Source organism: Aptenodytes patagonicus, chromosome Z (genome assembly GCF_965638725.1).
Source record: "Aptenodytes patagonicus chromosome Z, bAptPat1.pri.cur, whole genome shotgun sequence".
NCBI lineage: Eukaryota > Metazoa > Chordata > Aves > Sphenisciformes > Spheniscidae > Aptenodytes > Aptenodytes patagonicus.
The window spans coordinates 82,682,101-82,706,172 of NC_134982.1; the positions used below are offsets into that span (position 1 = coordinate 82,682,101).

The window sequence follows — 24,072 nt, forward strand, 5'->3', positions numbered from 1 at the left end:
ATGAGGTGTCAATCTCTTCACAGCCAAAATTTTGAAAAACAAAGAACTCATCCTGAGGCAAACACCTGCCTAAAGCAGTCGTTTCAAAACAACTGAAGTTTGTCACAGTTTAAAGATCCCGTTTTCAGATACTTTTACTAGAGGCAAGTGTCACCATAGATGACACTTATCTCTGCCTACAATCATTTCTAGGGCTTGCATACAATCTAGTGCTGTTGAACTTATGTATTGCCAGCAGCTGCTGAGAAACGTGCTGTTTACTTTGCAGCTAAAGTAACACTGTTGAGCAACCATGCAGCTAGCAAGCCATGAACATCCTGTAAATGTAATATAAAGTGGAAAATAAAAAAAATCCCAAACTAGGATGTATCCATCAACAACCTGCATTTAGGACAAAATGAAGAACTGCTGTATAAGAAATAATTTTAAAGTTTGAACAACAAATGACAAACAGGAGGAGGACTGTTTGAATGTCTTCAATGATAAAATGCTGTGAACAGGAAAGGCTTTTGCAATACAATGCCTTCAAGTCAATAGTTTTCAGATTCTCAGAAGTAAAAAATTCCTTGGGTTGTTTCACTGGTATTCCTAGTCACAGCTAAACGTAAGAGATTAATTAAGAATTAATCTGATAACTAGAACAGCTTCGGATGAATTGGAAATGTGTGAATATCATACAAACACCATCATTTATAATAAAGTCCTATACATATTAAAAACTAGAATATAATTGCTTAATATAAAAAGTTATCAGATGATTCTTTGCATATTTTGAACATGTATACACCCGACAGTCAAAAACCAAGACTCCTTAGGAATTTCCCTCCCCCCAGCCTAGGAATGGCACCTTTGAAATCCAGAAATGAGTTGCTTTGATGCTATGTTTGGAGCAGGATCCACATTTAAAGTTACAGAAATAGATTTTGCCTCTCCCCAGATCTCCTGCACAATTTAAGGCTTGTATGTGTGCACAGAAGGGTCATCATCATACAGCTCTGTACTCCTCTGAACCTGCCTGGTTTACAGCCAGGAATGTTTATTTGGCCTAAATTGGAGAAATCTGTTTTTCCTGGCTCCAGATTAGAAAAGAGTTTTGGACGAATACTTCTGATGGTGATTTAGATATGCAGGTGTATGTGAGATAATACAAAGGTAATAACTAATAATCACTTTCTTTGTAAATGCAGGGTAATTTGGATCTATGAAACAAGTTTTTCAAACAAGAATGACAAGAGTTACATACCTTTCAGTGTGTTTTATTGCCAGCTTAGCTCATTCTGATCACACACCTTTTCAGAACAACAAAAAATACTGCTGACAGACAACTCTCACAAATGCAGTCAATATGAAGTCATATTGATGTAAACACACCTGTCAGACACTATTAAAATAAGTTACTAGATTATTTAAAGTTTGCAAAATTATAGAATAAATGCTAGTGGCAAGTATTAATAAAGGTAATCTAATCTTTATTAAGAGTGAGGGTAATCTAATTTAGTTGTTTTCCTTAACCTTTAGAATATTGGGACATGCAACTTCCTTATCTGCAGACTCCTAAGAAGCTAACTGTTCACTTAGCTGATTTAGCAACCATGTTGTATTACATGCAACAACAGCAGCAGAGCCTTTAGAATCTTTTTTCACAATATTGAAAAAAGTTCGGGAATGATTTACCCGAGACCAACATCTCTAAAAATGAATACCTATGATCTTTTACTCAGAGTAGTCCAGGTTCTCAAATCCCACATCTGTGCCTTCTCAGCAGCTAGCCAGACATCACTACAATTATGGTCCCTGCCTTTATTCGTATCTTAACAATAAAAATATTGATAGAATTTGAGGAATTACAAGTTTAGAAAACAAAAGCTGAATGTAACTTAGGCCAGAGGTCATGTTTTTAGCATGCGAGTATAGCTACCACAAAATTACAGGAATTGTTCAGACAGTAAGAACTGAAAATACTTTCGTAAACATATCCTAGAGTCACAATGTTCTTTATTCTTGTAAGAGAGGTCTTATTGCTATTGCTAGATTTATCATTTTTAAGCTTTATCAAATAGGTCTATCAAACAAAAATTTAAAAGCCTTTTCAACTGCATGGTGTAAAAAAAACTCCCCTGAAACTCAGATATACAACAGACACCCTTTCAAGAGTTACATCAGAAGTGTCAGTACTGACTTGACATTAGCAAGTATATGTCATCTGGAGTTAGTTACATTATGATCACTAATACTGTACATGATGGTCTGTTTGCAGGAGGGGGGGTGTCCACTAAGAGACAGGCTATCCAACATGCGAGAGGAGACTTGATGACACTTTCCCATCTTTTCCTGCCAGAAGTTCTTCCATGCTTTGCTGTTTGGTAGCAGGGTGTAGGGGACACTCTCCAGTTGCTACTGTACAAACAGAATGCTGAAGGCCATCACAACACAGCACACAGCCACGTAGGGGCTCTTCCGTTCACCTGAGGGGAGGGGAAAAAACCCAAAACAAACAAAAATTCAGGCATGACTAAACAGATCTAGGCTGCTCCTAGCCTAACATGGTAATTATGCCATTGCACATGCAAATTAATATTCAACATTTCTAGCCAGAGAAATGCTATTACAACTACAGTTGTGTATTGAAGAAGAACATGCATGGGAGCGGGACAACTAAGATGTAGGGTAGGCTATATTGATACATAAAGGCACAGTTGGAGCCGTTCGCTTTAAGCAAAGGTCAGTGCAAGGACTTCTTTCTTTCTATAAACCATCTTTTCTGAGATGCAGTTTCCAGGAAAACATTAGGGGGGGGGAGAATATATTGCTGCTATCTCTTAGTGCCAAAGAGAGTCAGGAGGCAGGCATCGGAAAGCTGATCAAGACACCAAATCTTTTACTGGCTCTGTTCCCAGTTCTGCCTAAGGGCTATCGCTGCTCAAAAGCTGTTCCGTGTCAGCTGAGAAGAGGTGTACCTCGATGCTGTCTGGCCATGACAGCTGCTATATGAAGCATGCATCTTCTATGCATGGTATTACATAGGACCCAGCTAACTGGCTGGGGAGTTCACAGCGGCCCAGACATGGCCAGATGCCTGTCTTTTTTCTTTGCTAGAGAGACATAATATTGTTAGCATGTGGAGAGGGTCTGGTTCACAGATTTTTCAGGTTAGTGATAAAAATGGTCAACAGATTACAGATTGCACAGACACCTCTATTTCTGACCCTTTCAAATTAGTGTTACAGTTTTCCAGGGCAGACCATGGACGAAAGTTAAGTTTACTCCGTTAGCAGACTTATATTTGGTGGCAAAGGCAATTGAGAAAGATCTATTCCCACCCATTTGGTCCAGAACAAAATGTTACAGAGGTCTCTTGTTCACCAAATAAACTATGGAAAAAAAAAGAATCTTAGGTAGGGAACTGTAACACAATCAGGGGAATATTAGTAATGTTAATCAGACTACTACCTATTTACATGGACACTTCCTCCATTTAATTAGCCAGGCATTTTTACTCCTCTATTTAAGCATTACTCTTCATGAATCCACTGACTTCTCTCTGGAGAGCAGAGTCTCCCCTACACTGGATGGTACTTCCAGCCTACAAAACTGTCAGGAAGCGTTAACACAGCAATGACTCCTTAAAGTGAGAAGATTCCTGTTTTTATGCATTCAGAAGCATAAAAACAGAGCAGGAGCTGTTTGCTCTAAACAAAAAAAGTTCAATTTCCTTTTGCTGTGCGAGCTCTTTTGTCTTACTATAAACCATCTTCTCTGAGACACAGTTTTCAGAGAAACATTAAAGAAAAAAAAATGCCAAGTCTCCCAAGTCTAGCATTAAGGTGTAATCCTCAGGAAAAAAAGTATCTTTTACCAGCAGGACCTTCAAATACAGGAGGAACAAACTTTCCACAGCAAAAGAAAAATAAAATACTTGTAGGACACCTCCCATAAGCAGGAGTGCCTGCCACAGTGACATTACAAGATGTTGTCATCATCTGGCATATATTTAATTAAACTTCAAATAACTGAATGAATTAATGTCTGCAGTTTCACATCTGTTTAAAATAAATTTTTGAGGAAGTCCACCTCCTACAGTTTAGAGTATTACAATTTTCATATGGGTTATACTTTCCTGCTCTTAATTTTCTTAAAAGAGAAATCACCATGTGGCAGGATTAAACATCATTTTGCACAACTTTGTCAGTATGTAACTACTTGCTGGTTATTAAAATCTTATGCACATGTGAAAAGGTTGTTTAAACATACTGGGCAAGTTAAATGTAAAGGAAGCCAGCAGGCATTTTCATTTTTAAAAGCCTACACTTTCTACATGCCTTTGGACCAACACAAATAAAATGACAGGAATCATCTTCAAAGCCCATTTCCCATACTGAGGATATGGTAATGTTACGTAAGGAAACCTATAGGAGGAATGTTAAGATGCTACCTCCTCATCTGTCAGTCTAGAAGAAAGTCAAATTGGACCACTCTAGATGTAAGCTGAAAAGAAATTAGTGTTTTACATGAAAAAGAGAAAAGGAAGCAGTTCAGTATGGGGTACAAGAGTGCATGCATTACCTTGGATGCAGCAAATGCAAACGTGTTAATGTTAGTACATGATGGGAAAGCAAGACTATATTCCAGATGAACTGTAGTTCTTAACTTTATCAAGTTGATAGGGACCTCATAAAACCTCATGTACTCTACTGTTTGCTGCGCATAGCTAATAGAAAAATTATGCTTGCACTTAATGAACTAAAAAGAAGACGGTAAGGTAATGTAAGGTAACGTAAGGTAAGGTAAGGTGTTCTCTTCAACCTTGAAGAAACCTTAATGCAGCTGAATTTTTACATTTCTTTTTGCTGGTATAGCTCAAAATTCATTTCTGACAGCTGCCACCTTGCCAGTATCTTTCAATTACAATACTAAAATTGGTGCTATGTCTATTATCTAAATAGGACAATATCTGCAATCATTTTAACAACAGGTCTTCACAAAAAACTGGTTTTTGCGTCAATGCTTTTTGACATACTGAAAAATGTATGTCACGTCCCTTTCAAAGCCTGAGAATGCAGAAAAGGGAACCATACATTTTTCCTTTTGGTTCAATGACAAGTAGGAAGATCTAGAATTACAAGTTCAACGTTTCTGCTCTGCATTAACAATGCAATTTGAAGAACACCGTTTTGATGATGGATTTGTAATTTTTTTAAAAATCCTGGATATGCCTTAATGCTAAGACTGAACTTCTGTTGTATATTCCCATTTCCTTCTCAAAATAAATTCAGAATAAGGATTAAAATAAATATAAATATCAATGTTATGGGAAAATGTCTAAAATTAGACAGAGCTGATCAGCCTCCATATAGATGCCACTTGACACCAACAGCTTTGTGTAATTCAGAAGTGCACAGAAGCTAATTAAAGAAAGGAGAGAAAAAAGACATTTGTGATTAAGCAGAACCTTACTGCATTATGAATTCCATGTTGTTTTATTACTCTAAGGTAAATATCTGGCTTTTGTCAGTAGTCCATTAGAATTTCAAATAGACAGCAATTTATAAGGAATCATTGATTTCTTTGTACGTTAATAGGAAGTATGCCCTTGGTTATCCCACGTAGTAAAAAGTGCAAAAGATTTCTGCAAATATAACACCACATATATGAATTGACATTTGAAAATGCAGGCTTCCACAATGCTAAGTAAAATAGTCATACCCTGCTGCCCCCCACCCCCCTATATTTCATGGAGGCAAAATTTGCATATTTTAAGATGATGGATAAGTATGGGTTTCATTGTTACATGGAAACATTAACCTAATAAATAACACATACTCTAGAAAAAGCACTGGTCTTAAAGATTTCAAAGAAAAAAAATTACCAATCCTGGCGCATTTCCAGAATATTCCCAATAGTCTGTAAAGATAAAATAAATTCATTAGCCTCTTCATTTAATACAATAATTTAAGTCAAGTGATTTTCTTTCTTCTAGGCTAAAACAATCCAAATAAACTGTAGTTTATCAACTTGATGCTACTCTTGACATCGGAAAACACCAGATACCTGCATAGAGGAGTACAGGCTATGAACTAAACCAGTGGCAAAGTTCTTTCTAAGTCTAGCAAGGTTTTTTGCATGCAAGAAAAACAAAGAGGCATTGACTCAGTCTGTATTCCAAATCTAAAGATCTCACCAGAATTCTACATTCTACATTAAAGTATCCCAGACAGAAAATTATGTAAAGAAAAAAAACAGAACTAGAAAAATACTGGAGTAGGAAATACCAACAGGCCTCCATGTCATTGTGTATGGGAACCTTTTTATGGTAAGATTTTGAAGCAAGTTTTCCTGCACGTGTGGGAGATGATAAACCTGAGTACTTTAAATTTAATGCTTTGTAGTCTCTCTTTTGTATTTCCCTTAGAGATAGCAGATAAAAATGCCTTTTCTAGCAGAGCGCACCTCATAGGTGTAATCTGATATAGAATACTTGCATTGAAATAAATAACAAAACAATTCTTCAGGTTTGTTTTTACTCTTTTACCAAGGTTTACCTTGCTCATGTCTCTCTAATACTGCTTGCCCAGGACGTTAGTTCTCACAAGTGAAATAACAAAGGAGAAAAGCAGGATTCAACTTTTCAGAGCACATCCAAAGGGATGTAGAAGCACATACACCACAAATTTGTAATTTCTCTGTGTAACTAAAATAATGTCATACTGACTGCTCATGAGGAACAAGAGCAGGGCCTGCTTTAGAAGCTAAGGAGGAAGAGGGGAAGAAATACTGAAGCATCCTGAACTAGGAGCCAGCTTTCAGCCTTTCAAATGTCGGTCAAAACTGTGTTGAAAGCTTATCTACAGGAAGGTTTCCTTCATAGTATGACTGGTTGCAATGCAGTAAAAACATCTGGATTCAACTATATTGTCTAGTTATAGATTTATGGACTAAAAAAAACTTAATTATTTTTCCTCCTTCTCCTGATATGTTTATCAGCAGTAACTTCAGTCTATATTATTTGTGGGGTTGTATCTACTACCTGCTGTGATGGCAGTTCTCCAAGTGCTTTCCCACAGTGCTCTGAACCCATACCCACAATGGTTTGATTATCTGCCTTCCCCCTTTCTTGGGCTCTAGTAATTGCCTACTTTTTTCCTGCTTAAATGCAGACAAGTAGTTTTGGACCACTTGCTGCTGCATACTTCAGTAGTCAACATATCCTGCACTTTTAAAAAAAGAATTTCTGCGCTACTTCATATTTTATGGCCTCTTTTATGCTCTTAGTTTACTTCAGCATCAATCCCTCTTCCCTTTTAGCAGCCTCCCCTTTATTTCTGAAAGGTCTGGTGTTGGCCAGCTGAGAAGCTGCGTTCCAAGCGTTCCAAGAGGCAGCAAGTGACTGTGGTCTTCAAATTCAAAGTGAAATGCTTTTTGACCGATGTACCTCTTGCTGACCAATTTATTGCGAACAGCATTCCAGCATTTTCACTTTTAGAAAACAGGTTTTTTCATTTGTGCTTTAGATCGTTCTACCTCAAGCCAAAAGTATTTCTGTATAGTCAAAGCTCATTTTTTCTGCTTTTATATAGCTCCACAAGCAGAAGTAATAATCCCTGCATGTAGACCATCACACTCTTCCGGGCTAAAAGGTCACACAGTAAAATAACCTGAAGACATCTATGCACTTTTTGAAGATGCATGCAGGTAAAAAGGCATTCATGTGTAAAACTTATAGAGCAAAATAGACAGCCCCATAGTACTGTGTGGATGGCACTTAAGACTCTTGAAACTGTTGTTACTCTCTGTAAAATTAAGATTTGCAGATGGCATGCTGCAAAACCAACACAAAAACTTCCACAGCTCAGCATCTCATGTTGCCGTCTCCAAAAACTTGCCCAGGAACTCAAAGAAATAAAACAGTACTGTCCTTTTCATATGCATATTTGAAGAATCTTACCTGGGAAAAAGAATATTAACTCCTTCAGGTAGTCTATAAATCTGTTGAATTTGCCTCACAATCTCAGCAAGGGTATTTCTTTGCCTTCTCAGGTTTTTTTTGACCATGTGTAACAATGTGAAGTTATAACTGAAGTACTGTACATTGTTCCTAGCCCTAGAAAACCCCCTTCTTGGTGAAAATAGGAATTTTCCTTTCTGATGTGGGAGGTACAAAATAGTTAGAATACGGGTTTCATCAGCTACCCTTACTGCGGATAACAATTTATGAACTTAAAAGTCACCACTGACATGAGGACTGACAAGCCTTCCAACAGATGACAACAGTATCTTTTTAAAAGGCTTGTGCTGCTATTTGAACAGCTCAGTACATCTGTTTGTCCACAAAGCTTGCTGCTGAGCAGAAGCAAACTGAAATCTGGACCTTCTAAACAGCTATAATCACAGCCTCTGGATAAACATGAGGTGGTGGATGCCCCATCCCTGGAAACATTCCAGGTCAGGCTGGACGGGGCTCTGAGCAACCTGATCTAGTTGAAGATGTCCCTGCCCACAGGAGAGGGGTTGGACTAGATGGCCTTTAGAGGTCCCTTCCAACCCAAACTATTCTAGGATTCTATGAACTGGGGAGCTCACATTGGAAGAAAAGCCTGTGCAGGCCTTCTGCTCTCCTGAATTTTTCCTTTACTGTTCATCTCAGGTCCACAACAGGCACCTCTTCAAGTCAAAACCTGTTCGACTATTACAGACATGATGCTGCCTTGAATGAATGAATCTGCTCCAAAATAATTCCTCCTGAAGCAACTACTCAAAGTAATTGCACTGTTGCTTATTTTCCCCTTCATGTTCATCTTCATCCTTGTTTTGATGCAGGTGAAACATGTCAGTCTGGCTTGCATACCTGCTGTTCTCTGGCAGCTACAAATCAAAATGTGCAGGAGTTGCTGCATATTCCTGGCTTTCAGTGTTAATGTTAAAAGCACTGATCATGAAAGTGGTGTTGGTTATCCGGAGAACAAAAAACACAAAGAAATGGAACCCAGTAAGATGAGAAAGGGTTAGTGGGGCTTTAGACTTTGGCTGCTAGACTGGGAATGCTGCAAAATGCAGCTGCCATGTGTTTACTAGGACAACCCCACTGCCACTGCAGGAGGGAGTGTGAGAGATACCCGACTGCAATGCTTATGGCAAGTCAAAGGAAACCTCTGCTGCATATAAGCTAACACATCGTTCTGGTTAGCAGGGAGGGAAGAATTTTGTTGTGGTACGCGTTCTCCTCTAGTTAGCATGAAAGAGTAAATCTCCACTTGCTTTCCCAACCTTAAATGCTATTGCTCAGGACAAAGCACATGGAAACACTCAAGACATGTCAGGGAAAATGGACGTTTAAAATTCTGTTTGGCTTGGTAGGAAAAGACACATTTTGGCAGAAGTCAACAGGATGAAATACAGTGTTATGAGGATGGGTGACATCACTTTGCAGCACAGTCCCTCAACCAACAGAAACATGTTTCTTTACTTACTATCAACAGATTTAAATCTTCACCAAAGTTATCACTCACTTCGTCAGAAATACAGTGAGTTAACTTTCAACATTTCTCCTCTCTGTCACTTTAATATTTTATTGCTACTTTTTTATGCTATTAATCTGGAGCAGGAACAACGAGGTAAGATCATCTCTGTGGTAAAATGAAATATCACTAGAATTTATTTTATCCAGTATGTCTAGACATTTCCATTTGAGCATGGAATATGTTAGTGAAGAGGGACAGGGGTTTAACAGCATATGAGCTCCATGTAAACATCTACCACTCAGGAAACAAATTTCATTGCTTCCAGGCCAATGTTTTATTCTCCAGTACAAAGTAGTCTACATACGCATATATGAAACAAAAATAAAATAGTATGTCCAACATCTATATAAATACAAACGTACAGATCAAACGCCCAACTCCTCCACTGTGTCAGCACCCTTTGAAAACATTTTATGAAGAGAGTTCTATTGTACTCCAGACAGATTTGCCTCAAGATTAAACAGAGTAGCTCCAGATTAAAGGAAATACTCCTTGCCAAGAACAGCACTAAAATTTTAATCAGTAAAATAAATATTCTTACTTCTTACTGTGTATACCTCATTGACTATTGTGTTATCTTCCACTAGCAGACACCCAAATTCCCCTTGCCCCCCCTCCCCTCCCAGTCCTTCATGAAGTCATCTTTTCTTTCCATCTTTACTTTCATCAAATCTCTCATGTCAGTGGCAACCTCATGGCCTCATATGAAAGGACACAAGCATTTTCATGTTAGAACTCCAAATTGAAAAAAAGCTAGTGTACTCTGTCTTATCTTACACTGCTAAAAGCAAACTTGTATGATAAAATAGCAATTCCAGAGGTTAATTACAACAAAGGTTTTCAGAAGACAAACACTTAAGGTTCTTGGTGACAAGAGTCTACTTAAAACTTGACACTTTTTCTGAAAATTAAATGCAGAAGCGACAGAAGATACTTAGGGAAAACACATTTTCTTTAACAGCAAATGATCTAATGGAAAAAGTGGACAAGTCAAACACCAGTGCCCAAAAGCCTGTCTGTTTTTTCCAGCTAGAACACTATCAGCTAGAATTACCTCCTACTTCTTACTATCTCCTTTGTATTAACCTTAGGTGACATATTACTGAAATACTACGGATGGCCTCAGTGGTTTCTAGGTCAAAATCGCCCATTTGTTACTTTAAAACCACAGCATTTAAATCACAGTTCTGCATACTGCTGATTGCACCCAACATCCAGTCACGTTCCTTGTAGCACAAAGAAAACTGGTAAGCCAAAAGGTGAAAGGGTATTAACAGCCTAAGTGAGGCACAGATTTGGCTCCGTGGCTGTCCCCATTTTCCACCACCTCAAAAATTGCCCTGCTAAGCAGGGTAGAAAAGAACCGTTTTGCAGCAGTATTGGCCCCGCAACATTAATCACATTCCAGGACAACGGGGAACACAAAGGAGAAAAACAGTGGTCACCTAGCAATAAAAGTGAGAGATGAAGTTAGAGTGACCAAAGGACAAAAAAATAAAATAGGTTAGGTTTTGTAGAAGCTGTCAAAAACTCTTCTGCAAATTCCTTCATCTTAGAGAATACAAAACAATGACTTAAAGAGATCGTACGTAAGGATAGTGTTTTATATTTAATATATTAAATTTTTTATAAATTTATATAAAATTTATATAAATATATAAATATTTTTAAAATATTTTATATTTAATATTTTAAAAATATTTTTAATTTCAGTTACAGATTATTGCGAAAGCTGTGTTTCAAACTTGTACCTCCAAAACGCCTATCTTGAAAACAAACAAAAAGCCAGCTTCTGCTGTTAATGTTTTCTTACCCACCCTAACAATCAAAAATAAATCATTACAGCAATAGCTGCATGTAGGAAAAATGTTTTCTTTCTGTCACTCACTTCTCATCTTTAATAAGCATCTAACGAAAAAGTTGCAAATCTAGAAAATAACTAACAAGGCAGTATTAGCTGGATTTGTTAGTTAATAAAGTCTTACTAAAAAATAGCCAACTAGGTGCTTGCAAATACCTTACTGCCTTCTATTGTAAGGTATAAAATGAAGATTTTTATCTTTAAAGAAGAGAGAAATTTCTCAAAATAGGATTTGTATTATCACACATCATTAGAAGGTACTAAGAGTAAAACGTTGCAGTTAAAACCAAACAGCTGGTGTATTTTTAAAATGATCAGACTACGTACCCAGTTTTATTTTTGTCCAGTAAGCTGGGAGCCAAGGATCTGATATAGGCACAGGTACATATGAGCAGCAAGATTACAGTCAGTAGACTCTGAAAGTTGAAGATGGCAGACTACGGAAGAAAATCAGAAAAGAAGAATTACATCTTTGCAGTACAAAACTTCCCTCGCTGCATAAGCTGGAGAAAATAAGTGACCGCCTAGACAATAACCATTAAAAACAAAAATGAAACGTACAATGCCAGTGAGCCAGAAACTCTTTTAACAGCCCACTGCACACGATGGTGGAAAAACAGAATTTTTCCTTCTCAACCATCCCAAGGAGGGGAAAATAAATAGCAGGCAAAATGGTAACCTTACAGTTTTGCTCCCAGGCACCTGTTCCAAAGCCAGTTTATGGAAACCCATTAGCAGCAGGCTAAGAGTTACAGAGAACAGATGTTCCCTCTCAGCCAAGAATAAGTGTAACTGTGGTTTGCATCAATAGAATACGGTGGTGGTGGTGGAGGTGGAGGTGAAGAGTATTTTGACAACTAAACCAGCGGCAGTCAAGACAGGGAATAACAAGAAATATGTAGGAGGATTGTTAATATACTGCTTTACGAAGACTACACCCAAAGTTCAACAGATTTGTAGAAGCATATACAATTAAACCCACCTGAACTACGAAAAGATAACTGATTTTGTTTTCAAATCATATTTGATTTTAAATTTAAAAACATCCTTACTATAAATTTTTTAGAAGTGCTCATTATACTGAAAATGCTGGACAAATGAAGGAATCACCGTAGGATGGAGAAGTAAAAATCTATAGCTTGATAGTCAAACTAATCTGCCTACTAGCAATAAGAAGAAACAATTCTTGAGGAACTGCTACAGCATCTGGATATTTGCTAAAGTTTAAAATATCAGTAAAATGCAGTAAGTGCATCTCACAAGCATTTTTTTTTAAACTAAAGTCTGAGTCTTGTATGGCCAACATGTTCTTTAATCGTTAACTTATAAGCACCTATCATTGCTTACGTGAAGCAATCTTTTCCAGAAGTATAAACATTATGGGGGGAGAAAAGGTACTCGTGTAAGGACTGCTGTAACTCCATAACCAAGAACAAAATCTGGAAGAAAGATGGCTGATGCCGATTTCCAGCAAGTGCCACATCACCATTCCAATAAATAATGCACTAGCAACATTTTATTATTTTTTATCAATAGGTTCACTGGAATTTTTAGTAGAAATATTTGCTTACTAGTCCTTGTGATTTGTAGCTTCTAACAATTAGTCCCAGATCTGAGACAGATTCTTCCTACAATGTGAAAATAATCCAGCTGCATGAAGCTGCCATTTTATTGTTTTGAGGGTTTTTTTAACTTAGCATGTCTCAACTGACATTTTGGTCAACTTAACAGCACCAGGTAGTATACTAGGCAATTTCTTACTTCAAACAGCCTTATTTTCTCTTTGCTCAGCTACCCTCATTTGCAAAGCCTATTTAGTCTGAACTCCAAAAAAATGGCAAAGCAAATACAATAAATTCAGTCTTTGTTCTGGAGTTCTGACGAATTTGTGTCTAAATATCCCATATTTTTTTGTACTGCTCAACCCAGAAGGCTGAGTAGTAGTATTTAATTAAGTGTAAATACTTAGCACTTACGAAGGGATATTACATTGTGGCTTCCTTCTTCAAGCAAAACTGGGTGGGATTTAAGAGCATATCAGAGCTCCCATTTCCATAGCCTGAGGCACATCTCTGTTCAACTATGTCACAAAATTCTTATGTTTTGAAGTGCCGATAATACAATTTCTCTAAATAGATAAAGAGAATTATAAAAGAAAATCACAATACTTCAGTATTGCACTAACAGCAAATTAAGAGGCAAAACCAAGAAGCTCTAGTAGAAGCAAAGCAATTGGAACATCCACGACCCTTCTGATACTGAGATCTAAAACCTTGTAACAAAAAAAACCAAAACACCTTAGCTTACATAGAAGTCTCCATGAATCATATGAAGCAATACCGGAATGTGCATACAACTGCCAGCCTGAATACATGCATCAGACAGGGCTAGATACACAAACTAATTTAAATGCCTAAGTTAATGGGGTCCAGCGGGCCACCCGTGGGTGGGGAACTATCCGTTAAGAAGGAACAGCATAGAGAGGCTCAAGGAGCAACTAACAGCTCTGCCTCCACAGCCTGTACGAGAGATTTCAGCATCCTCAAGGGCATGCCCTCAAAGGCAGCATTAGCCGTCAGGGTGGATGCACTGCTCTCCGCTTTACTTCTGCCCAAAACAGGAGCCCTCTTGCATCAGCCATCCTTCTGCAGGAGCAAAATTCCCAAGCCAGTTCCCTCATTCCTCACACCCTTTCTATGATAATAGCCTGAGAGACAAAAAAGGGACAGGGTGAAAATGTGATTATTAGGATGCAGAGAGAAGGTAGGCAGTGGACAAAGGTAAAGAGAAAATGGCAACTACACGTAGCAGCTGACATGCAGGAAGGTTTCTGTGGTGAGTGAGAACATGGAGAGGGGACACTACATGAGTGGAGCGGTGATCCAACACCCAAAGCCAGCCCTCAGATGCACAAGGTGAGGCTACCTGCTTTTCTCCCGAGCCACAGCATTTGCTAAATCATGTTTAGTTTAGTATTTTATCTTAGCTAGCTGAGTCAACATTTCTGTTCTACCGTGTCGTAAATAATGGACAGATTATTCACAAAGGACAAAACACTGCCTATCATTACCAGTAGACTCTTGCCTTTGTACTAGGCACAGGCTTTTGCCAACTTCAGAAACCAGGAAACTCAATTCCCCCGCCGAGGCAACTCTTACGACGTACGAGAGGCAGTGTCTCCTGGCTCCTGCGGGTCTAGGAACGCGATGGGGCCGGATCCAGGAGTGGCTGACTCTCAGCAAAGCCAGATACTCCCTATCAACTGATTAATTCGATCAGTCCTCTGGGAGAGACAGCTGCTCTCGACATCGCACAGCGCAGTGCCTGCCAGAGCTCGGTTCCCATGAATTCCTGCAAGCTTTCTCCTGCAGCTGCTTCCCAAGGAGGCTGGCAGTATCGGGTACTTCAACATACGAAAATGGCAGAAGGGTACACTTGCTTCCTCTTAAGCAGAGATTGTAAATGTATACTCATGAAATGTGTTATTAGTCAATCAGTGGGGGCAGTATATAATCGTTCTTTGTTGGGCTCTTCGTGTGTTTCTCCAGATATGCAGCGTAAGGCATCGCTGTAATTACAGATGCCATTCCACTGAAATGTGCTCTGAATTACACATTTATGTATATAGTCACTTTAAAAGGACAGACATGCATATTTTACAGTTTGTTTGCAATTTTAAACTGGAAATTGTTTCCAGTTTCCAGCCATCATTTCTGAAGTAGATGGCTTCACATTTCACATCTAAAGTAATTCTTACGGCCCAGCTGAATTTACAGAAAAGGGCGATTCACATCCAGCTGCTTGAACTGATGTAACTAAAAGCTGCTATAAGTCATACATTATTTGGAATCCTTTTAAAAAATACTGCATTCACATACCAAGCTATTCGGAAAATGTCATAATGTAGGTGGGTTGCAGTTCATTTGGTTAAACTGGGGTCCTCTGATCCAAAAGTAATTAATTGGAATTTTTCAAATGTGTTGACTGGCTTAATGCAGATCCTATGAGCCTCATTCCCATGATAAAGATATTTCAGCACATGGTGAAATTGGTGCTATCTTTTAGACTGTGTCCACGCGCCGGTGAAAAGACAAGTAACTTCCCAAGACTCAGATTGCAAATGCAGAAAAGAATCAGCACTGGTATCTTATTCTTGTTTTAGACAGTGCAAGCTGTGGCTTTAATTATATATGCTGAAATTTTCTATGTCTGCATTTGGCACATTTCTGACATGGTGGAAACAGCTTAGTAGTTACATTCTGTGTTACTTAAGTAATTACACTTTTTTCCCCCCTCCCTCTGCTGTGTGCTGTCTCCAGGTAGTTGTGGAGCACTACCACATCACCTGCAGCACTAATGAGACATTGTATTCAGCAGAACTTGCAAGAGCAAGTTTTTTTGTAAGTCTTTAGAAATTTAAGACCATGGATTTTAGCTTTGAGAGCTACATGCCCAAAGGCTCTGTTAAATCCTTCCCAAAATTAGACCTTAAAAAAATGCCTCAATATTATTTCCCTGATCATATCGTATCTTAGTAAAAATAATTCCATATAATACACCGTAAAGAATGAATACTCTTAAAAGTTTTCTTGTGTTCAGATTAGCAGTGGTGGCATGTATTAGAAATATTCATGCCAATATATGGTAGTTAGAAGACAAACATTACAGCTAGAGACATTTGAATGTATTCCCATCCGAGCCCGCATCTGAACAGTGTAGCTGTCAGCGGAGGATACTGGGGCAAAACAGGGAGTTATAAGGAAAGAAATGGTCTCCAGTTGCCTCTGGAAGATGCCATCAGTGAGTCTGCTACAACACAGGAGCAGGAGATGGTGCGACAGCTCCTTTTTCTGGGGCGAGGAGAGAGGGAAGGAGGAGCTTGTGGATGGAGTAAAAAAGGCATCTATGGAATAGTACGTTTAAAAGTTTAACATACTAAAGTATAAACTCAATTTTAATATACTTTAGTAAGTGTTGATTTAGCGTGAAAAATTTCCTATGTGGCTGAGAAAGGGAATCCTGATGGGCCGTAACATTTGTACAGCCCCTGTCAACCTGATTATAGACAATGTTGTCACTCCTGCAATTTAGTCAGCACTAAATTTACTACACTTGGGGAGAAGAAAAAAAAAAAAGAGGCAGCTCAGAGTTCTGGTTATCAACAACTCTTGCACTTCATAAGAGTATTTAATTCAATGTGCTGAAAGAAAGGGCACACTCAGATGATTGCCTAAATTTTTAGCGATCACCGGTAAATGTGTGTTCAGCCTCAGCAGACATAGCCATAATAAATGCACTGATCCTAAACTTTTTTCTACAGTGAAAATAATAACCATAGCCAAGACTCTGTACTGTATCTACCTCTGTTCTTTTTATTCGTTCCATCACTCCTACATTCTCTGATTCAGATACTGATTTGTTCCATGTCTTTGTGGACAGCACCACAGAATTATGAACCACTTAATGATGCAACCCTTGGGTAGCACTATAAAAAATTGCATCATAAGTTTTGATGCAACTATATGTGTCATGGAAGGACCTGCTGAATTTCCCCTCACCCCACATACTTTCATTTAAAATAAACCACCTGATATCATGGTTCTAGGGGGAAAAAAAACATGCAGGAGGACAACATAAACCCCGTATCATTGTCGCCCTGGGTTGGTAGAAAGCCTAAAACAAAAGCTCTCCCAGTTTATCTCAACAGACTCAACACTGAAACCAAAGCTTAATCTTCCCTAGACTTTCAGTATTTACAAAATGATTATCTATCTCTGATTGCAGCGTGACCATGATTTCATCTGTGCATGCTATAAAAAGAGAGGCCATCATAGTGCCAGCAAGTTGTTAAACTTTGCCCCACAGTTACTATTATAATAATAAATTTATGTGGGCAAACACAGGTAAATTATTGGAATATTCTAAAGAAATTATAACCGCATTTGTGTAATATGCTGCAGTCTTTCTAGAACAGTTTTGTTTTCTTTTTTCCTCCTCAATACTATAAAATTGATGGATGATTATGTTCTCTGGAACCGAAGAAACAAATGCTGATAGCCGATCGTTTAGCTGCCTTTCTCATATTCAAATGTGAGCAAGAGCTTACACTGTAGTTAAACTGTGGTTAAGCAAGTGCTGATAAAAATACAGAAGCCTACATTAAAATAGTAATGTAGGCTTCAAATCCCATCATAGAAAAGTGAAATCAATATATGAAATTTTAATGAAGAGGTCCTTAAAAAGCTGAAAGAGAAAATGCTTATTATCCAAGGTTTCCATTAGGTACCACAATTCTTATTTCCCCAGCCTAAATCTAATTTTTAGGAGTATAATACTGAAAAAAATAATAGGAAATAAAATATGTAGGACTACTCCCAACCTGAAGGTCAAAGCAATTTCTAAAAATTAATTAAAACATGCACATAATTATATTATTTTCAAACCTATTCTGAAATAATTTGTTTTCCCACTGCTGCCAAATGTAATCTGATAAAAATGAATGGAAAATAAGCATTTGTAAAAGAGGCATGCTAATTAGAACTGTAAGAAAAATAAAAAACTTGCAAATCAGTTAAGTTTGAAGTGATTATTGGCAAAACTACAATGAAGAACTAAGCAAAAGGTGTTTAGACAAAACTGGTTTGTGCTCAGTAAGTATCCAAATACCATCCAGTTAGCAGTTACTGGTTGCTCCAACATGATTAGGGTTTTTTACTTTAAGTCTACTGCACATTCACCCCAGTATTTAGTTTCCAAGGAATTTAAGTACAATATTTAATGCTCATTCACATTTCTGTCTAAAATACTCAAAGTTCTGCCTAAAACATGTATTTTTGCATTCATAAAATTTAGGCTAAGGCTCAATTAGAGTAATAGGGAACCTTTCCCCTAGACATTTCTTGAAGAAGTATGTTGCCCAATTTCAATGGCAAGTTCAGCACATAGGAACTAACTTGTATGCTTTTCAGTCAACTGAAGACTAATACATGTTTAAAACATAACCAATCTCTTTAAACAATTAGACAATGAATTAACAGATGGAAACAGTTGTCCTCTACTACAAAAGCTCTCCTGACTTTAACACATTTAGGTTTTTTACTGCAATTCAAATCCACAGACCAACACTTCAATGACACCTCAAAGTGACAATGCTGAAGTTCCATGCTCACTTGAATTCCTTCTTCTTTATCCCAATACCTAGACAATAGTTTCAAAACTGATCTTTTGGTGTAAGCACCTAGCAGATGCAGCATGTCACAAAAAGTCTTACAATAAAAAACAAAGTAAAAGTTACAATATTAAGCTTTTTTATGAGGGTATTGTAACTGCTATATACGGACATAGGTGTGTATGTCCATATATTACTCAACAAATATAGACCTACGTTAGATGTGGCAGTAAAAGCTTAAGATATCTTTTCCTCCATGTCTTCTTTGCAGATTATACCGTTTGCAATTTTACAGAGATTTTTTTTCTCTGCTCTCCTCCCCCATTAGATAATAGGAATAATTTCTATAATCCTCTTTTTAGGATGTTGAAGCTAAGTATGTTCTCCAGAGTAACATCTCTCCAGAGTAAAGGTAGTTTCTGGAACTATGAACAGAGTAGGTGTTATTCAGCCATTGCTACAGAGCTCTCTAAAAGGACATAAATCTTCATTTGTAGCTCTTTTGCCTCTCCTGCCCTAAAAATCTGTACACTAGAGATTTCCAGAGTGTAGACGAACAGAAGGGGAAAAATTATCCGTGTAAAGAAAAAAGACATCTTCTCCCATAATGAGTAAGTTCGGGCTTCTCTTGCTGTTCATCGAAGAAGTCTGCCTAATTATAAGCCTGTACCATTCTTGTGTTTTTGATAACTGAGCAGCATAGTTTCTGTCAAATTAGCTAACTCTCCCTTCTGAAGTGGAAAACAACACTGCTTACTTTGTTTACCCCAAATTTACTACAGAATCTCAAGAAACAGTAAAAACTGTGTGTGTGAATGGAAGAGGTAAGAGTCATTCTAACATGCCAGCACATTTTGAATCAGATGACATCCTTACTCTAATAAAGGCAGCGTGCAAAAAGCATGAGTTTGTAACAGAAGGTGCTACAGGAATTTAAACATGGACATGGAAGAAAGTCAGAGTTCTCAAAAAGGAAGATACTGAAATATTTTTGCTTTGTTGTATTGAATACTTTGACATTTGCAATACAGCTAACATTCTATCTGTCGGTGTTTGATAAATTTAAGGAAATAATGTTATGGTGAAAGTTCTATCATACCAAACTCACAAGCAAGAATCAAAAACTAACTAGAGAGTGGCTCCATAGCACAACAGGAATAAAACACATGCCTTCTATTTCTCTGAATGTCTCTTATCCCCACAGAAAGCCTGTGCAATTCAAAGCTGAACTCCATTCCTGAATATCCTTACAAAAAGCCTAAGAAGTTGCTGCATGCAGCAAAGGGATAGTATGTTCTTTCTGTTCTAAAGGCTGCCCAAAAAGCTTATCTTTTAATTTACCTAAGAATTAAAAAAAATTAGTAACATTTTATGTACACTATTAATACACTTTGTTCATTAATAATAGAACCATCTCTTTAAAACATGAAAAATAAATACTTCTCTATCAGGAAAAAACATACTTAGTTAGTCAAGAAATAATGAAAAGCTCTGCTAAGTCTCTGATGTCCCATGGCACTGGGCAGGCCTACAGCACCTCTGTAGGTCTCTTGTTTGGCAGAGTTCAGGTGCGTGGTTTGGATTCTTAGCATCTGTAAGACAGGTAACATTTTTAGCAAGATGGCAGCTGTTTCCCCCTTCTTTCCCTGTCACAAAGTTGAAAATGAGTTGGTGAGTTTGAACACCAAGCTCTGTGTATCAGCAGAAAAAAGTATTCCACACTGTAACTATTACAGTGGATGTGCACGGTGTCTAACGCTGCAGCCAATGAAAAAATTAAATTGTGACAGTGACTATTTTATAACTTCGTTTTTTGTTCAACTTAGAGTTTGGATCATGAGTGGCAAATCTACAATGTATAATCAGCCCATTATTAAATACAAATGGCCTGCGGAAAAATGTGATCCCTACTTCTCATGCTATTACTGAATAAAATTAAGAAGTTTAATAGTAGACAGCATGCCCAAGATGTTTAGTAAGAACTGCTCGGCACTCCACAAAAAAATGGTTTCTCACAACTGGTGTCATTCCCGGACTGTGCGGGTACGTGGTAAAATTTGTAAAAGCAGGCTCATTGCATCCTACTCTTCCCAAATCAGATCAAGAGATGCACCTTACAATGGCAGAACAAATAGTTTCTTCTGTTCCATAATCACAAAAGCAAAATATTGTGATGTAGTTACACATCTTGTAAACTCACACAGAAGTATCCATACTGAACACTTCAAGTAGTAACTCACAACATGCCTACTCCACAGTAGCATTGCTATTTACAAGTGCAGTTACAGACGGTATGAGATTTACTAAGCACCACTACTAGTGTGGTACAGTAAACAACATACTTCACTGTCCCTACCTAGCCACACTGCATCTCCTATTTCTCTTTTCCTCTCTCCTTTTCAATTGTCTGACAAGCTTGTTATTCTGACGGGAGGAAAGGTACACGGCGAGCAGATCCTTCTTGCTTTCTCCTCAATTAGCGGTGTTTGCTCCTACTGCTAGGGCCATGCCAGAGCTGCCATGGGGGTCAACAAGCATTGAGTGGAGGGACGCGAGTCAGCTGTTGCACGATTGGTGGCAAAGGAGGTCCTAGCACCTTCTTGAATTACAGCTTTGGTGTAAGAGCAAAATGCTCAGATTCCCAGCAAAATCGGATTAGCTGGGTAGCAAAGGCTTTATCAGATGAAAAATTTGTTACTGCAGCTGTAACTCCCTGAAATTCTAATTGCTTCTTAATCAAAAAATTCAATGCCTGATAGCACTGTAATACTAACATGCAAAAAGTTGTCCATCATTATTCTGAAATAAATTCACAATACAAAGACACCTTAAGCCTGTAAGATGAACTAGGAGATGTTTTTAATCCTATCTACCTTTAGGCCATGAGAAAAACAAAGCTAATAGCAAGTTTGAATCAGGATTGATTCCTCCTTATAACTTTGAATAAGCCAAACACAAAACTTTGTACTTAAAGACTCCTGAAAGCTCTTTTGGAGAACATAAACACAATGATTTTTGAAAGTCAGTAAACAATACATCTTCTGCTTCTAAATAAAGCAGCTGTGTCACTATATTGCATCCCTTCTGTTTCCAGTAACTTTTTAATCCATTCAGCAGCTTCTACCTGCTTTCAAAGTTGGTTTAAGTTAAAATAGTACTTTTTTTCTACCCACTGGCAATGAACAGGAAAAAAATAAACACAAATTGTGCTTTCACATAAAGAAAAAGACAGGTAGAAGCCAGCTTATATATATTCTGTTTGGCAGCAGCAGGCCATTCACACAGCACAAGTTTTGACTTGCTTAGTAAGGATCTGGTAAGGAAGCCTGGGAGACAATGGGATGGAAAATTCCAAGGGATAAAGTCCTTTGGAAATTATGCTTCAGAAATTATGCTATTCACAGAGCTACTGGCTTGCCACAGTTGCAGCTCATTTTCTTTAGAGAAAGAGAACAAATTGGAGGTGTAGCTCTACTCTCTTCCATTTGATGATATACAGACAGCAGCTGTTTCCTATCTCAGTCAAGTGTCAGCTAAAAAGAAAGTGTCATTAACTACAGCTCATGACTGCTAATCCCACAAGACAGCAACTTTTTTTCTAAAGAGCCACGACACCAGAGGTAGCATTATGGAGAATCCAAAGTCCTGGATATGCCATGAGGGTTATTGTCTTCCCTGAGGAAATTCAAACACCACAAGACTGAGGAATCTTATTTTCATCTCCTTTGACATAAAATCATGAGAAAAATCTCATTAAAAGATTCTATCTTACGTCAGGTTCCTTGAAGCATACAGAGTAACCTCTAACAAGCAACATGGATAAGCAGAGGAAAAAATTCTCACAAGATCTCGTACGCTTGCCAGACTCTTTTTGCTAGATATAAACGTTAGTGTTATACGTAAGTGCTAAAATGAGCAACATAAACGTGTCACTGATCAAGGGTCTCTTGCCTTTTTTTCTACAATCTCAAATGCTTTTAAGTACTATGAAGAACAGCAAGGTGATGTTGTACTTCTATAGTACCTACCTTTTCAAGACACTTACTAGAGGTGAGGTATTAACTTCTTTTATCTCATTTTCTGTATGTGTGTTTTAGATCTTCTGAGATAATTTATGCCTCTTATCATGAAAACCCTTTGTTCACTGCTTGAAGCCACAGATTAGAACAGGTTCATCTAAAAGATCTGCCAAGGAATGTTCAGGTGAGCAACTTCCAGCAATTTCCTGCTGGTGACAAGATCTGCAGCCTAGGAACTTTTTTTGAACTGAACCGTAAGAAATTTCAAGACATATTAATCTTTTAATAAATACGTGGGAAGTACAAAAAGATTCAGTGGAAGCTGTACAGTATACATCACTGGTGATGGATAACCTGTCAAGGTCAGGCTGGACAGGGCTTTGACTGATCTAGTGGAAGATGCCCCTGGCCATGGCAGGGTGGTTGGACTAGGAGATCTTTAAAGGTACCTTCCAACCCAAACTATTCTGTGGTTCTAAGACAAATTTTAGAAATGCTCATCTTTAAATAATTCTGTGTTGAAGTTACGTACAAACCTTTATTTGTACAGGGAAACCTTTTCTTCTCTTAGCTATTCCTTTGTTTTTCCTTTTAATTTTAAAATCATTTATCTGCACTGCTCATATAAAGATCTTCACCTTAGCTGAGAAAGATTATTTCACAGCACAGCTTTAACTCTAACCCAAATACAAATCTTTCATTCGTATTCTCTGTATTGTAGAATGAAAAGGCAGAAACCATAGAAAACATAAATGGCAATACTAATAAACCTCTAGGTCAACTCTACGTACACCATTCATACTCTTCATTAGCAAACGGACTTAAGCCTCTGACGCTATTCCTGAAAAACAAGAACAGCAGTCAATGTCAGGACTCGGCTCACTGCTCAAGAAGCAAGACGTCAGACAACACACTCATTAAATCAGAAGGTCGGAAGAGACAGAGATACTACCCTGACAGACAACGCACCGCAGGCCAGAGCAAGGACTGCTGCCCCGCGGAAAACCCGGGCGCGGCCGGTACAGGCGGAGAGCGTGTCAGGCGGGGGGCGGGAAGGGCGCCGAGGCGGGGCAGACGCGACCGTTTTGCGTTACTGCTAGGCCAACTGCTAAGCAAGGCTTTACGGTGGAACCGGGACGGCTCCATTCCCGCCGGCTCGCTGCCCCGCGGCGAGGCGAGAGCCCCGGCCTCTGAGGGGATTCAAAGGCCCGGCCCGGATGCGAGGGGCCCCCGAGGCGCTACCGGGCCCGGGAAGCGTCGCTCGGCAGAGACGCGGCTAGCCGGGTGGCGCGGAAGCCGGCAGTGCCGGCGGGAGGGGGCCGGGGCCGGTCCCGCGGCGAGCCCAGAGCGGAGCCGGCGCCCCCCGCCCGCCGCCCCGCGCTTACCATGGCGACCCACTCGCGGCCACATCACACTTCCGGCGGGCGGCGGCGGGGCGGAAGCGCGCCCACGGGGCGCCGCCTTCAGGGGCATGGGCGGGACCGCTGCGGGGATTGGCAGCTGGCGACG

At 38.8% G+C, this 24,072-nt stretch overlaps 1 protein-coding gene across 2 annotated transcripts; it reads right to left on the bottom strand.

Annotated features, from left to right (window-relative positions):
* Window positions 1-1,240: 1,240 nt before the first annotated feature.
* TMEM167A (transmembrane protein 167A) lies at window positions 1,241-24,003 on the bottom strand. 2 transcript variants are annotated; one of them, XM_076361935.1, is made up of 4 exons: window positions 23,949-24,003; window positions 11,704-11,813; window positions 5,867-5,901; window positions 1,241-2,465 (listed from the first exon to the last, which is right to left on the bottom strand). In XM_076361935.1, exons 1-4 carry the CDS (start codon window positions 23,949-23,951, stop codon window positions 2,395-2,397), a joined length of 219 nt encoding a protein of 72 aa, XP_076218050.1. In that variant the 5' UTR covers window positions 23,952-24,003; the 3' UTR covers window positions 1,241-2,394. The 2 variants fall into 2 exon arrangements, with proteins under 2 accessions (XP_076218050.1, XP_076218049.1); XM_076361934.1 differs by lacking the exon at window positions 23,949-24,003 and adding an exon at window positions 23,533-23,724.
* Between the last annotated feature and the right edge of the window lie 69 nt (window positions 24,004-24,072).

What these genes read in the sequence shown, in the direction of transcription:
- TMEM167A (XM_076361934.1), bottom strand. Translation starts at nt 23,709, where the DNA reads ATGGAGCCGTCCCGGTTCCACCGTAAAGCCTTGCTTAGCAGTTGGCCT. An exon ending in AGTCCTTGCTCTGGCCTGCG is followed by an intron (nt 11,814 to 23,532) that starts GTGCGTTGTCTG and finishes TTTCTTCCGTAG; the next exon opens with TCTGCCATCTTCAACTTTCA. An exon ending in CTGGAAATGCGCCAGGATTG is followed by an intron (nt 2,466 to 5,866) that starts GTAATTTTTTTT and finishes CCCTCCCCTCAG; the next exon opens with GTGAACGGAAGAGCCCCTAC.